The sequence below is a fragment of the Syngnathus typhle genome, linkage group LG21, assembly GCF_033458585.1.
Source record: "Syngnathus typhle isolate RoL2023-S1 ecotype Sweden linkage group LG21, RoL_Styp_1.0, whole genome shotgun sequence".
Taxonomy (NCBI): domain Eukaryota; kingdom Metazoa; phylum Chordata; class Actinopteri; order Syngnathiformes; family Syngnathidae; genus Syngnathus; species Syngnathus typhle.
In genome coordinates this window covers 3,619,984-3,643,825 of record NC_083758.1, presented here as the reverse complement: position 1 = coordinate 3,643,825, position 23,842 = coordinate 3,619,984, and the positions used below count along the sequence as shown (strand labels likewise).

Genomic DNA, 23,842 nt, shown 5'->3' with positions numbered 1-23,842 from the left:
GTCACGAGAGCGTCCGCGGCGCGCAGTGGGGAAGCCGCCTCGCCGCCTGTGGAGGAGCTGGCAGTGTTAGGGGGGCGAGAAGCGAGGGGTGGCCCTGGAATACGCCTTAAGACGGGTGCTAGCGAGCGGAAAGAGGGCGCAGGACGGTCGGATCACGTCGTCCAACATCCACGGGAGCTCCGAGAGCCACGCAATAATCTTGGAGCGCCTCTACGACTGTCCATCTTGGAGCTTATTTCGCAACCGTGAGTAGTGGAAGTTAGCTGTCAGTCTGAGCGTGGATGTTGATATTTGGCGAATTTGTGCTTTTGTTCAATTCCATTTATGGATGTAGTTGTTAAAATGAACAGTGTGCGCACTGATCGCGCGTGTGTGTGCGCGCTACCCTTAACGGGCAGGAACATCAGCAATAACATAATTAAAATTTGATGGCTAGTGAGCCAAAGCACTTTCAGCTTGAGCAAGCGTGTTTGGGGACACTTTGGGGTTAACTTGCAGCCTTGCGACTTAGCCTAGCATGCACATTCTCATAATTTAACGGTCTACTAATTACAATAATGCATGCTGTGATATTTACAATGCAGTTCTCTTATTAATCTGCCCTGTGTTGTTCTTTAAAAAGTGATCCGATACTGCAACACCGATACCACTTTACCAGCCTGACATAACTTGGTGACGTGCGAGGCTTTTCTGACTACAGCAAAAAAAAAAAGATTGATTAACTGTGCTCAGAAAAAAGAAAGAAGAAAATTTGGCACATGCTATCAATATTCTACAAATCTTTTATACTTTATTAAAAAAAAGTTGTTTCCTAACAACCGCCAACTACTTAATTGTCATTCGCTGCCTCCCACGTCTCTCACCAGGCCAATTCACACATTAAAAATGACAAAAACCAATTAAAGTTTTATTATTTTTAATTTCTTTTTATAGATGTTCAATACCACCTATTCACTCTTTAAGTACTCATTGATACCTAATACCGGTACCGCTAGTATTTTTGAGATGTAAAATTTCATTTTACATTGTGAACTAAACCTTTCTGGCACTGATAACTTGTGACACTGCTGTATTATAGCGCCATCTACAGCCTAGGAGGACTTATTGATGTCAGATTGTTTTAAAAAATGATTCCTGATATATATACTCGCCCACCCCTTCTTCTACCAATTATAAACCGTCCAAATTGATCGAAATACCCTAAAAACAGCGCCACCTATCTGCGTATCTCCACAAAGCCACACCAGAGCAAACACTGGATCTCTGTGTCCAGATAATGACACATTTGCAAACCAAATGGAGTGTGAATCAGATACGGCTGCGTTGATGCAGGCTGGGGAAGTGAAATCTGCTGTCCGGTGTTGTTGTGCAACGCTCAGTGGGAGAGAAGGCGAGAATGAGAGGAAAAGGACGCTGTGATTTCCTCCCACAGCTCCATGTCTTTGCTCCTCCTACAGGAACACTGAGTCAGAGAACCTGCTTCCTCCCGCAGATTACTGTAAACACTCTCTGCTGTCCTCTGCTTGAATGATTGAACTGGAGAAAGGCTTTTATTTTTTAAACCTCCATTCTCCTTAGCGGCCCTTGACAAATGGAGTCTCGGCGCTCAGTTTTAACCTCCACGCTCACCTTTCTTGCACCTTGTTTGGTATTTATCACACACTTTGATTGCTTTGCCGTGCGGGATGGGTTTGGGGGCAGCGGGATTTATTGGTGTCCAGACCGTGTTTCACCTCACCTTTATTTAGCCTGGCAACTTCTCATTGTACTTCACTTTTAAGCCTATGGGAAACTAAAGGTCCCATTTTATGTTAATTGACAGTTCATCTTTTCATTTAATGCATTTTTTCCTCCATTAATTAATCTATCTCTGGTTGGTGTTGAGTGAGATTAGCAGAAGATGTCATCGGGAAAACAGAGTGGAATTGGACTTTGTGTGTTTGTGTATTGTGTCGAGTGATTGACGGAGGCGTGTTTGCCGTATAAATAGAAACGGGCTCAACACCTCGGGAATGCTGGGGGGAAGACAGGAAGGGAATGCAGAGAAAGTGGAAGCATCGGGGAGACGACATCATCCTCGCACTTGGCATTCAACCCACTGAGACTCCTCGTGGGCCAGTTTGATGTTCTAACAGGTCTGAGGAGGAAAGCATAGCAGCAGATTTAATTGGGATTAAATAGGTTTATTAAGAAAATTGCCTTTCTTAGATTAGTGCTAGTTTTTAATCCTTGCATTGTTTTGACACGCATAATTAATCCATTTTACGTCATTTTAATTTAAAAATATTTCCAAAATTCATGACGTGGGCGCTAGTATTTTTGTCATTCCAAATATTCACGGGTTTCCCCAAATTGAAATAAAAAACATCATTTAATTAATATAATATAAAAAAGTAAATTATTTAAATTATTTACACCCCACAACAATAATATAATACATTATAATATGATATGATATGATATGATATGATATGATATAATATTTCCAAAATCCATGACGTGGGCGCTAGTATTTTTGTCATTCCAAATATTCACGGGTTTCCCCAAATTGAAATAAAAACCATAATTTAATTAATATAATATAATATATTATAAAAAAGTAAATTCTTTAAATTATTTACACCCCACAACAATAATATAATGTAATGTAATGTAATGTAACGTAATATAATATAATATAAATGATAAAATTTAAATTATTTTCACCCCACAATTCCCCCATTTGTTACGCATTTACGTTTTTCCAATTTGAATTTCAAAGCATTGAGCTCATTCAAATCAAAAGGCAAAAAAATGTCCAAGAACAAAAATACCAAACTCTTGCCAAGTGACAGCCAGAAAAGCGGATTCCAGACTTTTGATTTCCTCATGCTGTTTAAGTGTTGAGTCACCGAGTAAAGTTGAGCAAGACCCTGATATATCTGTTCACCTCTATTTCGGACTCTTGGCTTTCAAGAATGCCACTGCAGGCTCCTTCGCCGCAAAGCTACTGCAGCGACTGGAAAATAGAATTAAAGCGTGTCGTTTTTGCCCACGACTACATGCATTTCAACGTGTTACGTTTCAATTGCATGTGCCTGTAGAAAATCCCGACATTGCACATTTGAAAGGATTTAGTCTGTCTGGGAGTGTTTTGCAAATGTTTCACTTGGCAGCGGCGCGTTGGTTCCTCACATGATTGCCTCGCCTGGAGCAGATGTGTCTCGGGCATTTTGCTCAATCTTATGATGCATCACAGGTTTTGTGTGCTGATACTTCTCCTTTGTCTCAGAAATTATGTCTGATGTGTTTGTTATTCCTAACATGACCACTGAGCTGTTCACGTATGTGCATCTGTCAACTTGATACCTTCGTCTGAGTGCTTTCACTCGATTGGTCGAGTACATGACTGTGTGTGTACGCCAGGTGTGTGTTGGCAGCCCCGAGGGGGGATGCGGCGCAGATGGTTTTCCTCGTTTCTGCGGACTGACGGGCTGCGAGTTTGCATGGCGTCGGCCAAAGATCAGTGCAGTTGGAAGTATGCGTTGCTCACACTGCTGCAGGGCTGTGGAATTTGACATAGAGGCCAACTCATGGCTGCCAAACGTGGACTGAAGATGAAATCCATCCAATCAGCCAACTAAGCATTATTGTGTTTGGAAAAAAAACATGGTTGTTATAAATAAGGAAAAATATTTATATTTTTTATTTATTTTATTTTTGACATTTATTTATTTAATTTAATTTATGTAAGCTATTGGAATTTTAAGGTTGCGACGATTCATCGGAGCTAGCTCAATTTTCATTGGCCGGCACCAATTTTTTAAATTTTCTTCATTTAATTTTTTTATACTTATTTATTTATTTATTTTAATTTATGTAACCTATTGGAATTTTAAGGTTGCGACGATTATTCGGCGCTAGCTCGATTTTCATTGGCCGGCACACACGGCACTCACCGGGAAGTCGTAGAGACAACAGAAAAGGATGTGGTCAAAACTGCCTGCCTGTGAAGCCTGCGCTTCACAAGCATTTAATATTTTTAATCATTATTTGATATGTTTTAATCCTCACTCAGATCTTCTCCGCCTCCTCCTTTAGGTGACTCAGTGATTGCCGCCTTTGTGGATTACTGTGATCACAGGGTTCTCAGTTCTGCATCACGAGGTCACCAAGAACTCCAGCGGAAGATAACAAACAGGAATCGATTTGTTCTGTTTGTTGATTTTTTTTTTTTTTTTTTTTTTTTTTTTTTTTTTGGGAGGGGGGGGACATTGCAAATGTTCCCGTGACTAATGTTTTCATCAGGACACAAGTTGCCTCCTTGGGTTATTATTTCGTTCCTATCTGCCGCTCTCAGTCTTTAATTTAGACCTCGCTCAGATTTCCTCATCATGTATGGAAGTTCTCGGTCCGTCTCCAAGCTGGATGCGGTGGGATCCAACGGGTCAGGCAGTCCCGGCCGCTCCCCCCGTCTACCCCGCTCCCCACGTTTGGCTCATCGGCGAAATGGCAGCAGCAGCAGCAGCTCCACCGGCGGACTCACCGGTTCCGGAAAAACCTTATCCATGGAGAATATCCAGTCACTCAATGCCGCCTACGCCACAGGAGGGCCGATGTATTTCACAGACGGGACCGAAGACCCGGTGGGACTCGGGAGCCTGGGGAGTGGGCTGAACCCCTCCCTGCCTAAAAGTACCATGACGCTTGGTAGGGCCGGGGCGAGGGTACCCTATGGAGTTCGGACCGCCTTTGTGGGGAGCAGCCCTAATATCAACGCTGGAGGAGCTGGTGGGGTCATGTCCAGTGACTCCATAGCCTTTGGCGGGGACGTGCCAACTCAACCCACGCAGGCGTCCACTGTTCCCCACTCCATGAGACAGGTCAGGCTTTTCCTCTCTACCTTCTCCACAAATAGAGTCGTGTGCAAAACTCAAAGTTGTGCTTTTGTAGGTGCGGGAGGGGGCCATGACAGACCTGCAGAGCCAACTGAGAGAAGTGCTGAGAGAAAATGAACTTCTGCGTAGAGATGTAAGGCCATTTGTTGACACATGTACACAAAATATCAAAAAACAGTTTTATTCTAGTTCATTTTTATTTTGTATTGACTTTTGGATATTCAATGAAAAATGTAAAAAGACTTGTTTGACATTCTACGCAACACATGTGAAAGTCAAATACTTCTATTTTAGTTGGATGCGAAGGAGTCCAAGTTGAGCTCATCCATGAACTCTATCAAGACTTTCTGGAGTCCTGAGCTGAAGAAAGAGCGTGCGCTGAGGAAGGACGAAGCCACCAAGATGACGGTGTGGAAGGAGCAATACAGGGTGGTGCAGGAGGAAACGCAGGTACCAATAAATATTTTAATTCGAGTAATGTCTACTGCTGTAGTCTCAGGCAGCTCACAGTGACATTTAAGATTTCTTTTTTTTCCTCTTGATAAAAGTCAAGACTAACTTCTTGACTGACAATTTAATTTTATTTTTTAAAATATATATTTTTATTAGATTTTACTAAATCTACTATAAATTAGTTTTTGGTTTAGACACGCATATATCTTTATATATTTTTTTTTAGAGTCCAGTATTTTTAATAATATTATGCCGAAACATTTTTTTGTTTTTGGAGGGCTGAAACAGATTAATCCCATTCCCATTCATTTCAATGGGGAAAGATGATTTGAGATGTGAATTTTTTCAGTTAAAAGCATTGTTACAGAACAAAATAACATCTTAAGCCGTAAAAGGGAAGCGATGAGTCGTTGAGGGTTGAACGAGTCCAAAGCAGCAGCTGATTAGTTGCTGTCAAAGGAACACACGCCCTCCTAATAGATCGTGTATTTGGGGAAAACACGTTACGACACGAAAGCGTCTTCTACTTTTCACTTTCATTCTTCCCCTCACACCCATTTAACCCCTGAGCTACCTTTTCATTATTATATCATATTGGATCTTCCTCCTTCATCCCCCCCCCCCAGCCTTCTATTTCAGTCATCCCACGGTGAGTCAGCTCAGCTTCCCTCGCTTTCCTCGCCGCCCGATCGCCCCGTTAGAAATTAAGTGGCATGAGTAATTTATGGCTATATGTTCCCCCGTGACAGACGCGCGTTCTCAGGCATGCCGAGCCACGCCCCCTCCCCCACGGACCATTTAGGAATGTTCACCTCAGCTCCACCCTCCCATGCTTCCTTCCTTCCTACCTCCGTCGCGTCCTCTTCTCTTGCCTGCAAACCAAAACAGCCTAACAGTCATTCTTATCCTCTGTGACAGGGATGCTGTGTAAACAACAGTGTCGCCATGGCGACCGGCTCCCGCTTTACACAACAATTATATATTTATGGAGTTTCTAACCACTAAGAAGCTATAAACATTTTTTTTTTCATCTCAGGGTTCAATTTTTCCACTCACTGCCTTACTGTTCCAGTCGTGTGATTAGTTTTGATCGCTGCAGGAGGAAAAAAAAAAAAAGGGAAGCGCAGGGAAGAAAAAAAAAGGAATGCATGGAATGCTGGCTTCTTTCTCTCTTTTTAATTTAATTCTCCGCCTGTGAGTTCTCCCCGCAGCTCACGCTCCTATGCTAGCTATCATTTTTCCTTGCACCAGTCGTGAACCAAACAATAACTGCACTGTCCGCGGGGCTGCTAAACACTACCGGGTGTACTCGGAGGGCCGTGACGTCAAAGTCGGAGTGTGTGCCAGTGGAGACGGAAAAAAAAAACCAAGGGGTCTCACGCATGTTGTTTTGCATGCTATTTCTTCTATCTTTCTGCGGTCTTTTGTTTATAGGAGTGTGTGCCCGCTGTGTTTATTTGTGTGTCTGTGTCACTCTGTGTTAGCTCGCGTGGTTCTGTAAACCACAATTGGGCTTCTTGTGTAGAATCAGGAGAGATACACATGGATGAGTCATTCTTGAAATCAGAATTTACATTTAATACCTACATTCGAAATTCATCAATTAATCGATAATTAGTTGATTATCAATTTAATCGAGTACCGTATTTTCCGGACTATGAGGCGCACCTACAAACCTAAAATTTTCTCAAAAGCCGACAGTGCGCCTCATATATGGACCAAATTCCTAAATTTAGACTGGCCCGAATTATTGTGTCATGAAATCAATCATAAGTGGCCTGCTGAAGACTATGAATCATAAATCAAAAACACTATGGATCATTATTTTATGATTATAAAGTACTTTGTTGCGTCTGAAGTTGAAATAAAAAAGATAAAATGGAGAATGATTTGGTTTGGATTAAAAATCTGACATGATGCAGCCTTATAGTCCAGTGCGCCTTATCTAAGGACAAAGTTTTAAAATGGGCCATTCATTGAAGGTGCGCCTTATAGTCCGGTGCGCTTTATAATCCGGAAAATACGGTAATCGTTTTGAGACATTGTTTCAACTAAAATGGTCCAAATTATAGGCTGGCGACTATTTATTCTCGGATTTATACTTTTTTTGGGAGTCCTTCATGAAAGTTGGCAGATTTCTTTTATCATTTTGAAAAAATGTCTTTTTTAATTGTATCCAATTATTCGATGGAATAATCGATTCTAAAAATATTCAATAGTGACACCCCTACTGAATACTTTGAATATATGATGGATTAAGAATTGTATAAAAAAGACAAAACAGAGGGAAAGTGTTTTTCAAAAGCACCACGGCAGAGACCACTCGGCTTGCTGACTCATTAAAGGTTTATAATCTCCTGCTCAGCACTTAATGTTATTACATTTGGCTTTGAATCGAGTGTTTTCTAATTTCATTAACGCAAAGCCAGTGTCGAGACGCTACTTCCAACAGAATTCGGACACTGGACAAATTATACGTTCTGTGCCAATAAAAAAAAAAAAAAGAAAAAAGGTGGTGAGGAATGGAAAACGGGGGTGGTGAGATGGATGCATTGGAAATAAAAAGTGACCTGAGGGCAGTGTTGTGCAAAGAAAGAGTGAGAAATGGATGAGGGCAATGAAGAAATAATTGACGAGAGTGTAAATGTTATGCATTAAAAATGAATGCTGGGCATGCACCAAAAAAAGATCTCATTGATGTTAGGTCAATGTTTTCTTTATGACCCTTGCAATGTAGCCAAAAATATACTCAAGTAAATCTACTGTTACATTATGACTCAAGTGAAGGTAAAAAATAGTCTTCAAAATAATCCCATGAGTGTTAGTAACAATCCACTAATAGTAGGTTTTAGTCTGTTCAAAAATATCAAGCAGGAAAATGGAAATTTTACTCTTCAGGTTTTTTTTGTGGTTTTTTTATTGATAAAAACGTTAATTTTAAAAATATATATCATTTTAATGAATTTGTTAAATTTTTAAAAAAATGTATTAATTTAACAATCACTATTATAAATTTCAAATAATTAAAAAAAAAAAAAAGAATTCATTTAACAATCACTATTATGAATTTCAAATTAATGAGCCAACAAGCATACAGTAAAATAAATAAAGGTATTTGGTACCGTTTTACACCTAAGAGAGTGCAAATAATACAGAAAAAAATAAATACAAAAATAAATAACAATTTTATTAGTTAGCATGCATGCTGCAAATGTAACGGTGTGCTGACTCATCACCTCTTCAAAAGTCCTTTCTTTGAGGCACGTCTGCCTTTGAGCCCGATGGCAAGTTCTAAAAACCCAAAAAAGTCGGCGACGATCACTCACTCGGCTTGACCTCTGTGCACCACACTGTTTTTGTCAACCTATGACTCATTATTCCCAGATTTTTTTTTTTTCGTTCTTGACAAGTCCTCAAAACGGAGCGTGTCGACTGTGTGTGTTTTTCACACATGAACGCTCGTACCTAACAGATGGTCCTCAAACCCGCATGTTTATTCAGGAAGGATGGAGAGAGCGAGGGAGGTAAATAGGTAGAGGGATGGGCAAGGGAGAAGAGAGCAGATGGGAAGATGGAACAATCGCAGGGGGAAAAAAAAAAACGCAGCGCTTGAGTCTTTTTCAACTTTTCCAACAGCAACTCTGTTTTCCTACTCCTCCTCTCACTTTCTCCTCACGAGGTTGCTGTGTTTGCATGTCGAGGGCCTCGCGGTCGTCACGGTTCTCCTTATAAGGAGCGACTCTGGACAGGAATGAAGCCGGTGCGAAGACATTCCCACTTTTTATTTTTTCTTCCCCTCACTCTGCATTTTGCCGTGATGTGAAAGCGCTCATGTTAAATCCATGTGACAGCTGGCTGCACTCCGAACGCTTTTCCTTGCCCGTGATGCCGCCACTGACCCTCATGCTGCATCTCAATGTGACTGATTAGGGTCAACATTGGACCGTAGGCGCACTTTGGGTGTTTTGGATTCACTATTTAGTTGTTTTGACTCGCATCCATACATATTCATCGTCACGCGGATTTGCCACGCATGCAAAAACGGAGAATATAGTACTTAAAAGGAGGGATTATCTTGTCATTTGTCCATCTTTAGATCCTCTTAGAGCGTGCGAGTGGGCGATCTCGCTGAACCGCTCACGGCTATTTTGCACACAACCACACTTAGGTGCGGGTTTAAACGAGTGTGCATATATGTTTGCGAGGGAGGGGCGGGGTCGGGGGAGCATGACTCAGACGGTGAGCGAGGGATGAGACGGAGGAGGAACAACGGAGAGATGTTGAAGGACAGATGAGCGGTGGCTGGAGGGTACGAAGAGGCGGGTTGGGATGAAATGTCACACAGTTTTCGCGCCTCTCGTGTTTTTTTTGGTCCTAAATTCCTTCATTCCATTAGAATGTGAGATTTAAAATATTAACATCTGCTATTTACAAGATTTTTTTTATTACTATGGCGTAATATCTTCTTTGAATATCTTGTTTTAACAAGAAGATATTTCACAAAAACAAAAATATTTTCCCAATAGTATGTTCAATATTGTTTTTCTGAAATTTAAACTGTGAAAGGGTTAGAAATATTAGTAAATCAGATTTCGGCCAATGAGGGCATAGTGACGTCAGAACCACCATTTTGCCGGCTAAATCAAAACGTTAGTTAGCCTGGTTTGTTAAATATTTCTCAATATGAAGTGCAACTGTGTCAGTGTGTCGCTGTAAAAGTGTGCGGAGTCATTTCCTCCAGTTAAACTACTTTTGAATATAATTTTGTTTGATTCTGCCCACGTATAGGCCATACGTTGTCACTCGCTTAGCCGCTAGCTGATAGCCGCTAGCTGATAACAGCTAGCAGCTAACCGCTAGTTGCTAACGCTGTCGAACAGCTGACTCCTACGTGGAATCAGGAGACGTTTGATAGGTTCAAAGTTGACTAAAGATGACTCAGCAGAACCACAGAAGAAAAATGTGTTTTCTGACCTTTGCTCTTTTTTTCTCTAGCATTAAAAACACACTGCACTCTTCACATCTATTCTGTTGTATTCCCATTAGTGTTTTTAAATCCTTCCTAATGGATGCCTCAATTATTTCCCTCTCCTGCGTCTCCTCCTTTCTCTCAAGTGGTCTGGCATTTCTCAACCGCACATTCCAGCTGCGTATCCCGGTGGGAGATCGGGCCTGGTGCAAACGCGTGGACTGTGTGTGCGTTTTCATCATCCGAGTCCCTCGTATGAATCCATCTGAAGTTGGCACTAAACTTGGCGACACATTCCGCATTCGTGCGGGAACTGTTTGTTTACCCCGTGCTACTCCAATGCGGTTTTGCATGCTTGACGGGAGCGATCGTGCGGTCGTCCGTGCCTGTGCCGTTAATTTATTCCGGAATCGTGCGGCATCTTTTCCGAGCGTATATTTCGTCCAACGAATATGAACGTGCGTGCCGCTGAATGCAAGCAAAAGTCTTTTTTTTCCCAATTATGGTTTTGTTGGTTATTGATCCTTGTGGAACAACCACTGATTCCATCTCATGCATTATTTAGCTGTTCAATGCATTGCCAATGACAGTGATGAATTGCACTTACCTTTGATAAATTAGTTTTTTGGGGGGCATTGGAAACCCAAATGTTAATTTGGTATCGTATTTTTCGGACTATAAGGCGCACTGTCGAAAGGCTAAAAAAGTACGGTAGCCATCTTTATAATTTATTACATGGCGGTACCTAGTCATGAATGTAGCTTTTAAAACCAAATTACATAACATTCTCTTTTCTGTGTCTACCAGCATCTCCAATGCACCATCCAGGCCTTGCAAGACGAACTCCGAATCCAGCGCGATCTCAACCAGCTGTTCCAGTCCGATTACTCCGATACGGGCCGTCTGGGATGCCAGGCCATCTCTCCGCAAGAAATGACGGAGGAGAACTTCCTGCGTCTCCACGGCGAATACGAGCGTCAGGTCAAGGAGCTTTTCCTCTTGAGGAAGACCGTAGAAGAGATGGAGCTGAGGATCGACACTCAGAAGCACACTTTAAACGCCAGGTAGGATTAACGGGATACTCGGAATGTTTGATACCAAGTCTAAGTCAATTCTTTTTGGCCACAGGGACGAGTCCATCAAGAAGCTTCTGGAAATGTTGCAGAGCAAAGGCCTGTCGTCCCGCGCCACCGAGGAGGACCACGAGCGGACGAGGCGACTGGCTGACGCAGAGATGACTATTCACCAACTGGAGGGCTTCCTGGAACAGAAGGACAAGGAGATGCTGCTACTTCGAGAGGTGCGTGTGCTTAGTCGCCATTTAGCAGAGGAGGAATTTTTTTGGTGCGTTATCGGCATCATATTAAAACGTCAAGCGGCTTGTTTAATGCAACAACTCCCCCTAGTGGCGAACTATTGTTAGTGACAGTCAAAGCTATATAGTACTTAAAGGAGTCTCAATCGACCGTGACCTACATTTTATATTTCCCTGTGTGTGTGTGCACATTGCCCCGAGTCATGTCAGCTTCCATTGCATTCACGTGTGTGTTTGTCATGTTGATAGCGTGCCCTTGAGTGTATTTTCTGCCAAAGAGAAGCAGTGATGCGGATATTCCTCCTCACTCCTTTTGTGCCCTCCCGATCTGGTTTTCTTTCCTCTTTTCTTCTTTTTATGCCTCGGCATCCCAACCCCTCAAATCGCACTTCATTTTGCCTTGCTAGATTGGATGAGGTAACAACTGGGAGCAGGGAAAAGAATTCTGCATTTCGGTAGAGCGCCTCGTGGTTTAAATCCGCCAAAAGTTCTATTTATGGTTGATTTTTTTTTAAGTTTTGCCGATGTGGGATGATCGGATCGACCCGTGGAGGCTCAAAGCCAGCGCCTCGGCGAGGGGGAAACTCGGATACTCCTCGGCCCCCATCACTCCTTCATTTCCCGCCTCCCCCTCCATCCCGCCTCCGTTTCATGTGTCTCCCCCCTTTCAACCTTCACACTCTTTCCCTGTCCCTACCTTGCCCCATCTCCGTTCCTCTCCCTCCTTCCCCGCGCCTTCCCCACCTTCTCGCCGCCACTATCCCGTCATCCTCGCCTCTTCCTGCCCTCCTCGTCACCTCCGACCTTCCCCTCCCTCGCCCCTTCTCTCACTCCACCCCCGTTCGCCGTCGTCCCCTGACACCCGCGTCCTTTTTGTCCCTCAGGAGCTGCACAGGAGGTATGAAGCAGCTCCTGAATCCACCAAGACCAAGGCCCTGCAGACTGTCATCGAAATGAAGGTAAATCTAAAAAAAAAAAAAAAAGGCCCACACCTACTTCATCAACGCATTCTTCTGCCGCCAGGATGCCAAAATCAGCTCGCTGGAGCGTGCCATGAGGGAGCTGGAGGAGGAGTTGAACATGCTCAAGTCCAACGGAGCGCTCAGCAGCGAAGAGCGAGAAGAGGAGATCAAGCAGATGGAGGTGTACCGATCCCACTCCAAGTTTATGAAGAATAAGGTAACTCATTTCAAGTACCCACGCACCAAAGTGACATCACATAAACAAACGCGAGAAGGTCGCTCCCTCGGGGTGTCTCTGGGTGCCACAGTCTACTTCCCCCCCCCCCTCCCCTCGCCAGGTTGATCAGCTGAAGGAAGAGTTAGGTCACAGCCAATCAGAGAAGGAGGAGCTAAAGGAGCGGGCCAATGAGCTGCAGCGCGAGGCGTCCGCAGTAAGAGACGCACCTCCGTCTGATGGCTGATGCTCGTTCGCTTTGCCTCTCGCGCCGCTTTTGCCACTTCATTCGTAGAGCCACCTCGAGTGTGACTGATTTGTCAAAATCTAACCTGCATGACATTTCTTTCGAGCTTGGTTAGGCTTGATGAAACGCTTACTAATTCTGCGGATAATAGTTACTCTATGTGTGCTAGTTAGTTTTAGTTTCTATAGCTGGTTTGTTAGTTTTTAGTCGGGATGTTTGATACCACGTTTTTTTCAGACGGATGCCATTACATTATTTTGATGTTTGAAATACGGTTGAACACAGCAACAAAAAAATTGGAGAAAATAATTTTCTGAAGTAGTACTATAGCGCCACCTACTGCTGAGGATGACTTAATTGATGGCTGGTATTGACAGACTCCACAAATACCTTGGTATCGATACCGATACCTGGTATGGATACTCGCCCATCTGTAGTTTTTATTTTTTCAATTTATTTTTACTTGAGTTTATATTAGTTTTAGTGTAAGTTTTATTATTAATATTAATTTAATATTAATAAAGTAAACGACATTTCTGAAATGACTGTTTTACCCTCCTTGGTTATAATCTTTCCAAAAGTTTATCTTTTAACCCTTTTTGTCTTGTTTTTTTTTTTTGCACAGATGGATCAGGTCAAGCAGGACCTGAATCGTAAGGACAGCGAACTGTTGGCTCTCCGTACCAAGCTGGACACTCTGAACAACCAGTTTTCTGACAGCAAGCAACACGTGGATGTCCTCAAGGAGTCGCTCACTGCCAAGGAGCAGAGGGCTGCTATATTACAAACTGAGGCATAGATGATCTCCTACATATAAAAAAAACAACAACATAAGATCAATTAAAAGTGATTATGTTAACGTTCGCAATGTGATGTTTGCAGGTGGACGCCCTGCGCATTCGCCTGGAGGAGAAAGAGTCGCTTCTGTCCAAAAAGAGTCAGCAGATATCAGAGATCTCAGACGAGAAGAGCACGCAGAACGGAGAAATAAGTGACCTGAAAGACATGCTGGATGTCAAGGAGCGCAAGGTCGTCGTGCTGCAGAAGAAGGTTGGTGGCCGTTGTTGGCATCATTTTGGGTTTACTAAATTTGTAATTTTGTTGTGAATTACTAAATGTAAGTAATTTTGATGTAATCGACTAAAATTAATTCCACAAATTATTAATTTTAGTCATTTGTAAATTGTAGTCATTTAATAATTTATCATTTAACAACGCTAAAGTTAGAATTAGCTTAATAAACAAATAATTTAAAAGTGAATCACAAATTCTCAAATCTCTTTTAGGTCATATTGAAAGTCTCGAATTATTGAGCTTTTTCGTGAAGTATGAATTTTTGCCCTAAACATTAGTTGTATAATAGTATTTTAACTACAAATCATTTAATTTTGGAAAAAAACGCATCATCAATCATACATATTGCCAACGTAAAACAGTAGATTGACGTTTTTTTTAATTCTAATTTACTGTGGGATTAATTTATTTCAGTTGACTGTAATTTTGAATCACAACCAGTAGATGGCGCTGCGATACAAGATATTGAAAAAGCTGCAACGCTCCCAGGTCGCAAGATTAAAAGTGCTATCTGGTAAGAAATAGCTGTCTGACCAAATTGACGAGCTCCATACGTGCCGAAAAACAATATGCAACCATTTAATTTATTAAAAGGTACATACATCATTTCTAATTGTCAACATTAATCGCGTAACCTAATGGTCATTGTTTTCAAGTCTTCCATAGACAGATGGAAGGACATAATTACCAATCAAGCAGACAGCTCTGAAGCAAGACAGAGGGGAGGAAAGAGAGAGAGAGAGAGAGCAAGCGAGAGTGCGTTTGAAATCTTGATGAATACTAATCAGCTGCCCTCGTTCAATAAAAGATGACCTCCGTCGTCTTCAAATGGAATACAGTCAAACGTCTGAGTGGTCGCGTCTCTCACAGATTGTTTTGGCAATTTGCGAAGGCCCAAATAGATTCGTAGGCTTCTTACTGCGGCGAAGGATAAAATGGGGTACCCCGTCGACAATTTTGTCTGCTGTTACCCATCCAGCGCTTGTCAGTTTCAAGAAGTGCTGAAGGGATCAAAGACTTGCGGCTTTTCAGTGTCAAGCGTGTGTGTGTGTGTATGTGTGTGAGGAGAGCGAGCTGTCAGTCAAGCTGTCAAGTGAACAGTTGATTAATGAGGTGCTGGAGATGTTTTACTGCACGCCCAAATCCGCACTATGTACGTGGGAGTTTTATTTTCCGATAACATCAGGACATTAATTTTCATGATTCAAAAGGATCTTAAAGGAAAAGAAAGCAGAGGGAATGTGGTATTATTTAAATTTTTAACATTACTTTACAAATTCGCTGTCTTCCATTAGTTTATTTTGTTGTCTTGTCTTCTGCCATATTTTGTTTCATCAATTTTTAAAAGGGGTTTAACAACAAAAATATTTACGCGATTGATTAAAATGTGATAAAAGCATTGGTGAAATTGATTACTTGATGATGTCAGTTATAGGGCTGGTCAAATCTGGAAAAAAAATAATCATGATTGTTTGGGTAATGATTAAAATCCTAATTATTAAAAGAATCATTTTTTGGAGCAACATTTGGAAATTTAATAATCGTTTTTATACGATTGTCAATTTTGAGCATTGTAATAATGGTAAATAGAATTTAATTTTGATTAATTGCACATTAACTACTAGTCCGTTATGTTTACACAACCTTTATTTGCGCCTCGGATTTGGTTCACATTATTCCAACTCACCTTTTTCACAAAATATATTTTTGTTGTTGTTCAACAAACCCGCCAGTTTCATTTTGTATTCCGCTCACACCTCATTTCTGGTCATGCCAGTATGAACATATTAAAACTAGCGACGATCAGACGGGCCAAAGCTAGCGAGGCTAACCACTATTTTCATCCCCCAACCAAGTTATAAAGTCAATTTTGTATTGCTGACCCCTTCGTTGGCCTCGAAGAGACATTTTGGGGCGAGCGTGTTTCCAACTTTATTGGAACATTTTGGGAAAGCCCCAGGTGTTTGGATGAATTTGGCGTGGAATCGTTTCAGTCGTCAAACACATTTGGGACCGAGACCCCCCGAGCCAAAATACACCACATTTTCACTTCCAGTACACGTGATGGCTACTTTCCCAATCTTTTCGGAAATCTGAATAATGTATGTAATTCTTCTCACGTGTAGATCGAGAACCTCCAGGATCAGCTGAAGGACAAGGAAAAGCAGCTGAGTGGCCTCAAAGGCCGAGTCAAGTCCTTACAGACGGACACGTCCAACACCGACACGGCTCTGGGAACGCTCGAGGAGGCTCTATCCGAAAAGGTATTCGACATCGTTCGCTCAGGCCGATTAATTGTTTTGTCGCTAATACTGAAGCCGATGTGTGTATTGGCAAGTGACTGTCGTCTCCGACTTTCCCAAGCTCCTCGTTTTTATTGCAATTTTTTTTTTTTGCTTTCTTTAACATTCTATCTTCCCGCTTTTGTCACACAAACACGGCACTCTTGTTGTGTCTTCAATTTGAACTCGACGACGGCTGCCAGCGTCGATAGTCATTTGGTTGATATAAAAGGCGCTGCCAGAACGTATTATGTGTCTAAAATCACGCTTGGCTGTTTATCCCCGCCGGAGCTGCCATGCATATTAAGTTTAATACAACTGTTATGAGTGTGGAAATTCAATCTGGATTCAAGGTGCACGACTTTTTTTTTTTTTTTCGTTGTTTCCATCTGTCAACCCCCCGCCCCCTTCCCTTTTACTGTGTCCAGGAACGTATCATTGAGCGATTGAAAGAGCAGCGGGAGAAAGACGAACGAGAAAAGGGAGACGAGGTGGAGTCCACCAAGAAGGAACTGAAGGAGCTACGGGAGAAAGTTTCCCAGATGCAGGCTGACCTTGCGGACCGGGAGGTACCAACACACACACACATACATCAATATGTGTGCTGCGAGCCAGACGCGCACACATTCTCCTTCCCTGTCAAGGAGAACCTGACTGATCTATCTCCGTAGAACAGATCCCACCCCCCCCCATCCTACCAAGGTCCTTGTGCTGAAGGACCGCAATGATAAAACAGTCACGTCCCCTTGACAACATAATATAAGACCCACAGCCGGTGGAAAGCACACCTTAGCGTGACCTTTATGCAAAGCGCACATCTGTGTGGGGAGTGACCAGGCATCTTTAAGTTACCACTCGCCGATAATGTCTAGAAGTAAACTTTTAATGAGAGAAGAACATCTCACAGCCAGCTCTGTTAAAACGAAACTTTTACGTATATAGTCGTCACTGGCAGTGAAATTCTCCACATTGGAACAACAAGGCACTCTAAAGAAGCTACGCCACTGAGAAACCCCATAAGGGAATATGTATTTTTAGCTAGCTAACTGCTATGCTAACTAAAGCATTTTTGTTAAGTCATGACAAAACTTTGGATTAGAGTATCGGTGTCAAACCCAAGGCCCGGGGGCCAGATACGGCCCGCCACATCATTTTATGTGGCCCGCAAAGACAAATTGTGCATCGACTTTGTGTCAATACTAAAATTGCAAATTGCACTTTTAAGAACTGCAGATATTGCTAGCAATTTTTTATTACATGAATCTTTTTCAAATATTTGAACAGTTTTTTTTTATTTTGAAGCTAGTTCTTCATCATTTTGTTGTGTAGCCTATACTGTATATAATAAAAGGCGTTGACAGTCCTAACGGCACTCCGAAGGAAACTATGAGTACAATGCGACAAAACTGAGTTTGACACGCCTGAATTAGAGGGCGTTTCCAAACATTTTTTTTTACTCCCGTAGTTCTCCACAATTATCCTCAAACCTTCCTAAAAACAAATCTCTGTATTCACTTTACAGCGTCTTTAATATATCTCCAAAACACATGCTGCCCTTTAAACCACCCGTCAAAAGACGTGTTGAGTAGTTATAATCACAACCTTTTAAAAGACCAACTCCACCCAAACACTGCACGAAAATACGTACGTTTATTGTTTAAAAATAAATAAATAAATAAAAGGCCAGGGTGGTTAATTTCACCTTCTCTGACTTGCGTTACAGTCTGTGGTTTCTTTTAAGGCTCATAAAAACCCGTTAATGTCTAGTTGTATAATTTCCAGATATACACGGGAGAAAATAAGCATTCCTAAACGCCCGTGTGGGGTTTGCCAGACAACAGCAACACATACCTAAAGACTGGATAATGAGAGTAAAGCGGCAAAAAGTATTCTCTGACCAAACACGATCATCTGCAGTCTGGCTTTTAGCAAAATCGCTCGAGTGTAAAATTATACGTTTCGGTGCCTCCCCCTCCCGTGCGATGGACGCGTCTCTATCACTGCTGCAAAGACCGAAAAGGGAAAAAGGAGATGGACTTCACGCATGGAAAGATCCAGTGGGAAGAATGAGGTGGGGGGGGGGGGGGGGGCTAGTCCGGTCATGGGAAAAATTTTTTGAAAGTAGGGTGATGATGAGTCACAATCTTGACTTGAGATGAATACCTCAAAGGATATAAATACACGTTTATTTTGATTGGGGGTTTTATTTCCTTTCACAGTTATGACTAAGATGCAAGGAGCAGGTTCTTGCGGAAAGGAAGGAAGACTAAGTGGTTGAAAGGTCACGCTCTGGTATATTATGATGGAAATGTCTTTTTCCCTTCTGGAAATGAAGATCATCTGCAGCTGTAATGATTTGAGTTATCGTTACCATATTTTTCGGACTATAAACACTTCAAATCGGTTAATCGCGTTTTAATCAGCCTATGTATGAATGTCGAATAAATGTTTCTGTGCTGGTTTGCCTTCTAACCTGATGTACCTTAAAGTAAAAAAAAATACCTGCAACTATTTGGTCATTTCCCTCCTTTTTTTTAAGGTGCACTTAAAATCGATTAATCGGTTAATTGCCTTTGATCAGTCTGTGTATTGATGTTTATTAAATATTGATTTATTTGCTGTGCTTGTTTGCTTTCTAACCTGATGCACCTTATAGAAAAAAAAACAAAAACAATATCTGAAACTATTTGGTCATTCCCCTCTATTTTTTAAGGCGCCCTTAAAATCGATTAATCGCCTTTTATACAACTTTTTTTTGTTGTTGTTATATACTCCAAAAACACAATATCTAAAAGTAATCAGTCATTTGTTTGCCTTTTTTTTTTTGCGTCCCTAGGCGTCAGTTTTGGACCTAAAAGAGAAAGCCTCCTCTCTGGCGTCTTCGGCTCTGAAGAAGGACAACCGGCTGAAGAGCATGGAGATCTCTTTGGAGCAAAAGAAGGAGGAATGCTTCAAATTGGAGAATCAACTCAAAAAGGTCGGTGGTCAAATGCGTGTTGTGTTCAAGTTTGTCTCTTTGTGTTGTCGAGGACATAAGGCAGACTTATGTCGAGTTTTTTGATTGACACACTCCTCTTTTATTTGTCTTCTCTTGCGCACACATCTGCCCATTATATTGTCAGACTCCCAAACATTTACTCTCCACATAAAAAAAAAAAAAAGTGTAAAATCGCTTCTGGTCTTCCAAAACTAATAAGGTTTCTAATTTGTGGGCACACATACACACACTTGCGTGTATATGCATACACAAAAATTTGTCCCAAGAGCAACATTTGCTTCAGGGAAACTCTCGCAGCTGTTATAACTTTTGGTTTGAACTTGCGGGTTATTTTTTTCTTTGTGTGTCTTCTTTTTGGGAAAGTTAGCGGTGCGGAAAAACAATGCCACTCCTGTATTCCATGTCAGTAAAGTGAATTTGGAGATTTATTCTAAATAGCGTCAAACTCTTTGAGCTATTTTCTTTTTCGGAAAGGGGCGGGGCTAAAATAGAGCGCCTTCGTTGTGTTTCTTCTTTTTTTTTTTTTTAGGAACTTTAAGGATTTATTTTTTTGATGAGGTTTCCTGGAGTATCTTTTGTTGTCCATAACAGTGTGAAGAATCGTTATTCAATGAATCGTTTTTGTATTCATCGCCCTCGCAAATTGTGTTTTCTGCCTCGTTAAACTCGTGTACAAGTCGTCCTCAACACAAATGTTGTTCTTGGCTCATTCCCCTTCCGTCTAAACTCATTGAACTTCTCGTTTCCATAGTTGCCGCTCACCTCCTCCCGTTTATTTGGTGTAATTATTTCCGGTCGCAGGCTCAAAGCGCGGCAGCGGAGTCGGCGGCCAGCGCCGAACTCTCGCAACGTATCTCCGACCTGGAGCAGGAAGTGAGCCGTCACAAAGAGGACGCCGGGAAGGCTCAACTCGAGGTGGAGCGGCTCCTCGAGATCCTCAGGGAGATGGAGAACGAGAAGAACGACAAGGAGAAAAAGATCCACGAGCTGGAGAGGTGAGCGGGAAGTAAAACGTAAATCACTGAGGAAAGGCTTCGTAAAATCGGATCGATAAATCAAATGCCAGTCTTTCCCGGTTTAAATCATCGGTTGATATCAGAAACGACCCAATTTTGTTTTCCTCCACTTTCTGCCTACGCTGAAGTCGATAACTTCCTTATCCTGCAAATTCATTCAATTATGCTTCTTCTCCTCTTCTTCCTTCACCTTTAATTTTATTACATGTCATCGCCCGTCTCGTCTCTTCTCTTTTTTTTTTTTTTTTTTTTTTAAATCACGTGCGAATACACATTTGTGCACACGACCATCTCACGCACACCAGAAAGCCCTCCGCTTCCCATCTGTGGCGTTCGCAGCAGCCGCCCAAACAGGCCCCGCCCCCAGCTGCCTCTCAGCAGCCAATGGGGGGGCTGGTGTGGGACTACCTGGGCACGTGAGTGGATGGAGGCCCTGTCAATCATTTTGGGGCAGTTGCACGAAACCCAAATAAAACACTTTTGCTTGTCAGAGGTCGGGATATGCCAGCGTTCCCTCCCATTTGGAAAAAGTTGACTCCCATCCTTCCTGTATGGACAACAACATTAACTGAAGTTGTCATGCATTTGAAAAACTGTATTTTCCATATTATAAGGCGCAGTCTTCAATGAACAGGTCTATTTTGGGAAATTTCCATCTTAAAGGGGGCACATTAAGGGGAATAAACCCGGACAGCAAATGAGTCAAATTAGATAAAAAAAATAAAAATGATTACTGTATTTTTCGGACTATAAGGCGCACTTAAAATTCTTTCATATTCTCAAAAACTGACAAGCACGTCTTCTCTATGGATATTGAAAGGTGAAAAATAACAAATTATGGAACTTTACAAAAATAGACCTATCCTTTGAGGCTTTATAATCGGTGCGCCTTACAAAATACGAATTATAATAATTTGAGAATAATAAAAATAATTAAAAAATAATTGTAATAATTTTGGAAAAATTAAAGTATTTTTAGTTCGCCTTCCGGAAATACAGAAATAAAAGTCAAAAAGAAAAATGGCCGCCTTTTTCCTTATGGGACGCAGCTGAATTCATTAATGACCTCCAGTAGAGTTGCAGTATCGCACACTAGCGAGCCAAGTTTTCCCGAAATCTAAATATTGTGACTGTTCTCCCGAGACGAAACTTTCTCGCGCCACATGTGGGCCGTCAGCACTAGTTGTTGCCTGACACCCAAAAAAAAAAAAAGTCTCGATCTGTGCAGCCTGCCACTCTTTGTTCTCACCCAGCCACTGATGCAACTCTTTGATTTTTAGCTCGGGATGCTTGACTTGCAACTAACTACAGATGATTTTTTTTTTCTTCTCCTAACAATCACTTCTGTGTGACTTTGTTTTGTCCAGTTTTCTAACACTGTACCCACTTGCGTATCTTTGTGTTGTGTACACTGACAGGCTCTATTTCGAACGGCTTCAAAAAACGTCACGCAGGAATAGAAAAAAGTGTTGATCCAAAGGCCAGACGTCTTTTTCATCATCCGTGTCCACTTACTCGTTAGGTCCCACTGCAACCTCTCCTCTCTTTCCATGTCCTTTTTGAAAGCAGTAAAACTAATGACTCTTAATGATTCCGGGGACATTCGTTTCAAAGTGTCCACGTCTGGCCGACCGGAGAAAAAAAAAAAATGGCTATTTATAATTCAGCAGCCGCCGACGTCCAATTAGTGGGGGGTTTAGCTGTGTGTGTTTAAAGATTTATTCCGTCTGAGCGTCGCAGTGAACGCAAACTGGAATGGTTCTGGGAACATAGAACTCCGCCAAGATACCTTTCAAAAGTATTGGAACAGCAAGGTCAATTCCCTTTTGGTCGTAACCTCAAATATCTTCTTATACTGTCCCAATACTTTTGCAAGGGATGGTCCGGGGTGGATTTGGCCATTAAAAAATGTAGAACATTGTTGGAAAACCTTTGTTCTGGGTCCAAATAAATGTCTCTAGATTATAATACGTGATTGAACATTTCCTGCTCATGATCGTAATCGATGATCGCCGATTGTTTTACCGATGTACGGTAAAAAATTAGCCCAGGTGGAACGCTTCCACTCGTCCGCTGTATGACTTGGCAGCGTCGAATGCCGATGATGAAAAGTTCGCACGCGGGTTCAACAAGGCCAGCAATCATCGACCTTCCCGCGTGTGTAAATCCAGCTGTATAATACAGTGCCGGGCTATTTATTTCAGTAACTAGGATGGTAATTGGAGCAGACTGAGTGACTTCACACTGGGGGGAAATGGAGCTTAAAAATCTGCCATGATGGCCAAAATAAAGGATTTGGACAGCGGAGTGGAAAACAAAGTGAGACAAGCGACGACCAAGAGGAAGGAAAGACGAGCGTGAGGATGGAGACGATTTAAAAGAATCTGAAAAAATCAAATAAGTTTGTCAGCGAAGGCACTTTGTAAATGAGATTGTAAAATTGCTTTGATATTTTTTGGGCGCGTAAATTTCTTACCGTACATTAGCAGTTAGCTAACTTGGGTGAAATAGCTAAAAGCGGAAAAACCGAACTTTGTTCGTTTGCCTGCCTCGCCGTTCCGCCTTCCGTCCTGCCTGCAAAATGCCTGTGCGATGATGTCTGTGCACCTGTCTCACTTTCACTTTCTGTCTTTGTGTGATCAACCTCGTGCTCACTTCCCGTCTCACCTTTCCCCTCTTTGGCTTTCTTTCATCTTCTCCACGCAACGCCTCGCCGCCAAGTCTTGCCTCGAGGTTAGTATACGGCATGCCTTCTTTTTTTTCCCGCTCTTGTCCTCGCTCTTGTCGTAAACTCTGCTTTTTAATCATTCCCGTCATGTCTCGCTGGCTTGGCGAGGCTTTTGACTTTGACGGCTTCTCACTTTGTCGCATCGCTTTCTCCCTCGAGGAGGAAAGTCTCGTACTGTTCTACCATCCTGCTCATGCTGAAACTTTAATAGAATTATGATCATATTTGTGGATGAATACTTGCAACTAATTATTGCTACCAAAAGATCAACTTTTAGAAGATTTAAGGATATTGAGTGCGCCTTATGTCAAAATTAATCAACAACAAACCGATTAGCAAAACTTGTATTTTAATAATCGAGTCGTGATTCAGAAATATTTTCTAAGTAAAGGTTATCAAAATCTTTTAATTCCAGGCTCTCAAAAGTAATAAATCTTCAATTTCTCTAGTCCTGCACAAAAGCAGACTAATTTATCGTTCAAATCGTTTACTTTGGAATACAATCGTTCTTGTGTGATAAATATTGTTGTTTAGTTGTTTTTAATCACTAAATGAATAAAAAAAAAAATGAAAAAAAAATGATTGGCTAATAATTAGTACTAGAGGTCAAAATATTTTTATACACTTTAAAGCAAGTGAAATTGTCTCCGATTCATTAATGGAATAATCGGAGTCACTCAGTGTGTATATCCGAAAATTATAATTTC

The 23,842-nt window shown here is 41.8% G+C and overlaps 1 protein-coding gene across 5 annotated transcripts in view; it reads left to right on the top strand.

Moving 5' to 3' along the window:
• The first annotated feature begins 5 nt into the window (after positions 1-5).
• Positions 6-23,842, top strand: part of LOC133145270 (ELKS/Rab6-interacting/CAST family member 1-like) — a 56,231-nt gene continuing 32,394 nt past the window's right edge. Inside the window, exons 1-16 of one of the 5 annotated variants that reach the window (XM_061268564.1) lie at positions 6-245; positions 4,081-4,862; positions 4,933-5,010; positions 5,172-5,327; positions 11,107-11,363; positions 11,428-11,599; positions 12,499-12,573; positions 12,638-12,793; positions 12,915-13,007; positions 13,663-13,830; positions 13,920-14,087; positions 16,238-16,375; positions 16,822-16,962; positions 19,230-19,370; positions 20,193-20,386; positions 23,129-23,140. In XM_061268564.1, the coding sequence (XP_061124548.1) occupies positions 4,374-4,862; positions 4,933-5,010; positions 5,172-5,327; positions 11,107-11,363; positions 11,428-11,599; positions 12,499-12,573; positions 12,638-12,793; positions 12,915-13,007; positions 13,663-13,830; positions 13,920-14,087; positions 16,238-16,375; positions 16,822-16,962; positions 19,230-19,370; positions 20,193-20,386; positions 23,129-23,140 (2,438 nt within the window). In that variant the 5' untranslated portion in view covers positions 6-245; positions 4,081-4,373. Of the gene's footprint in view, positions 246-1,496; positions 1,649-4,080; positions 4,863-4,932; positions 5,011-5,171; positions 5,328-11,106; positions 11,364-11,427; positions 11,600-12,498; positions 12,574-12,637; positions 12,794-12,914; positions 13,008-13,662; positions 13,831-13,919; positions 14,088-16,237; positions 16,376-16,821; positions 16,963-19,229; positions 19,371-20,192; positions 20,387-23,128; positions 23,141-23,842 lie in introns of those variants that run through there. The other 4 variants (XM_061268565.1, XM_061268567.1, XM_061268566.1 and 1 more) reach the window with 4 other exon arrangements.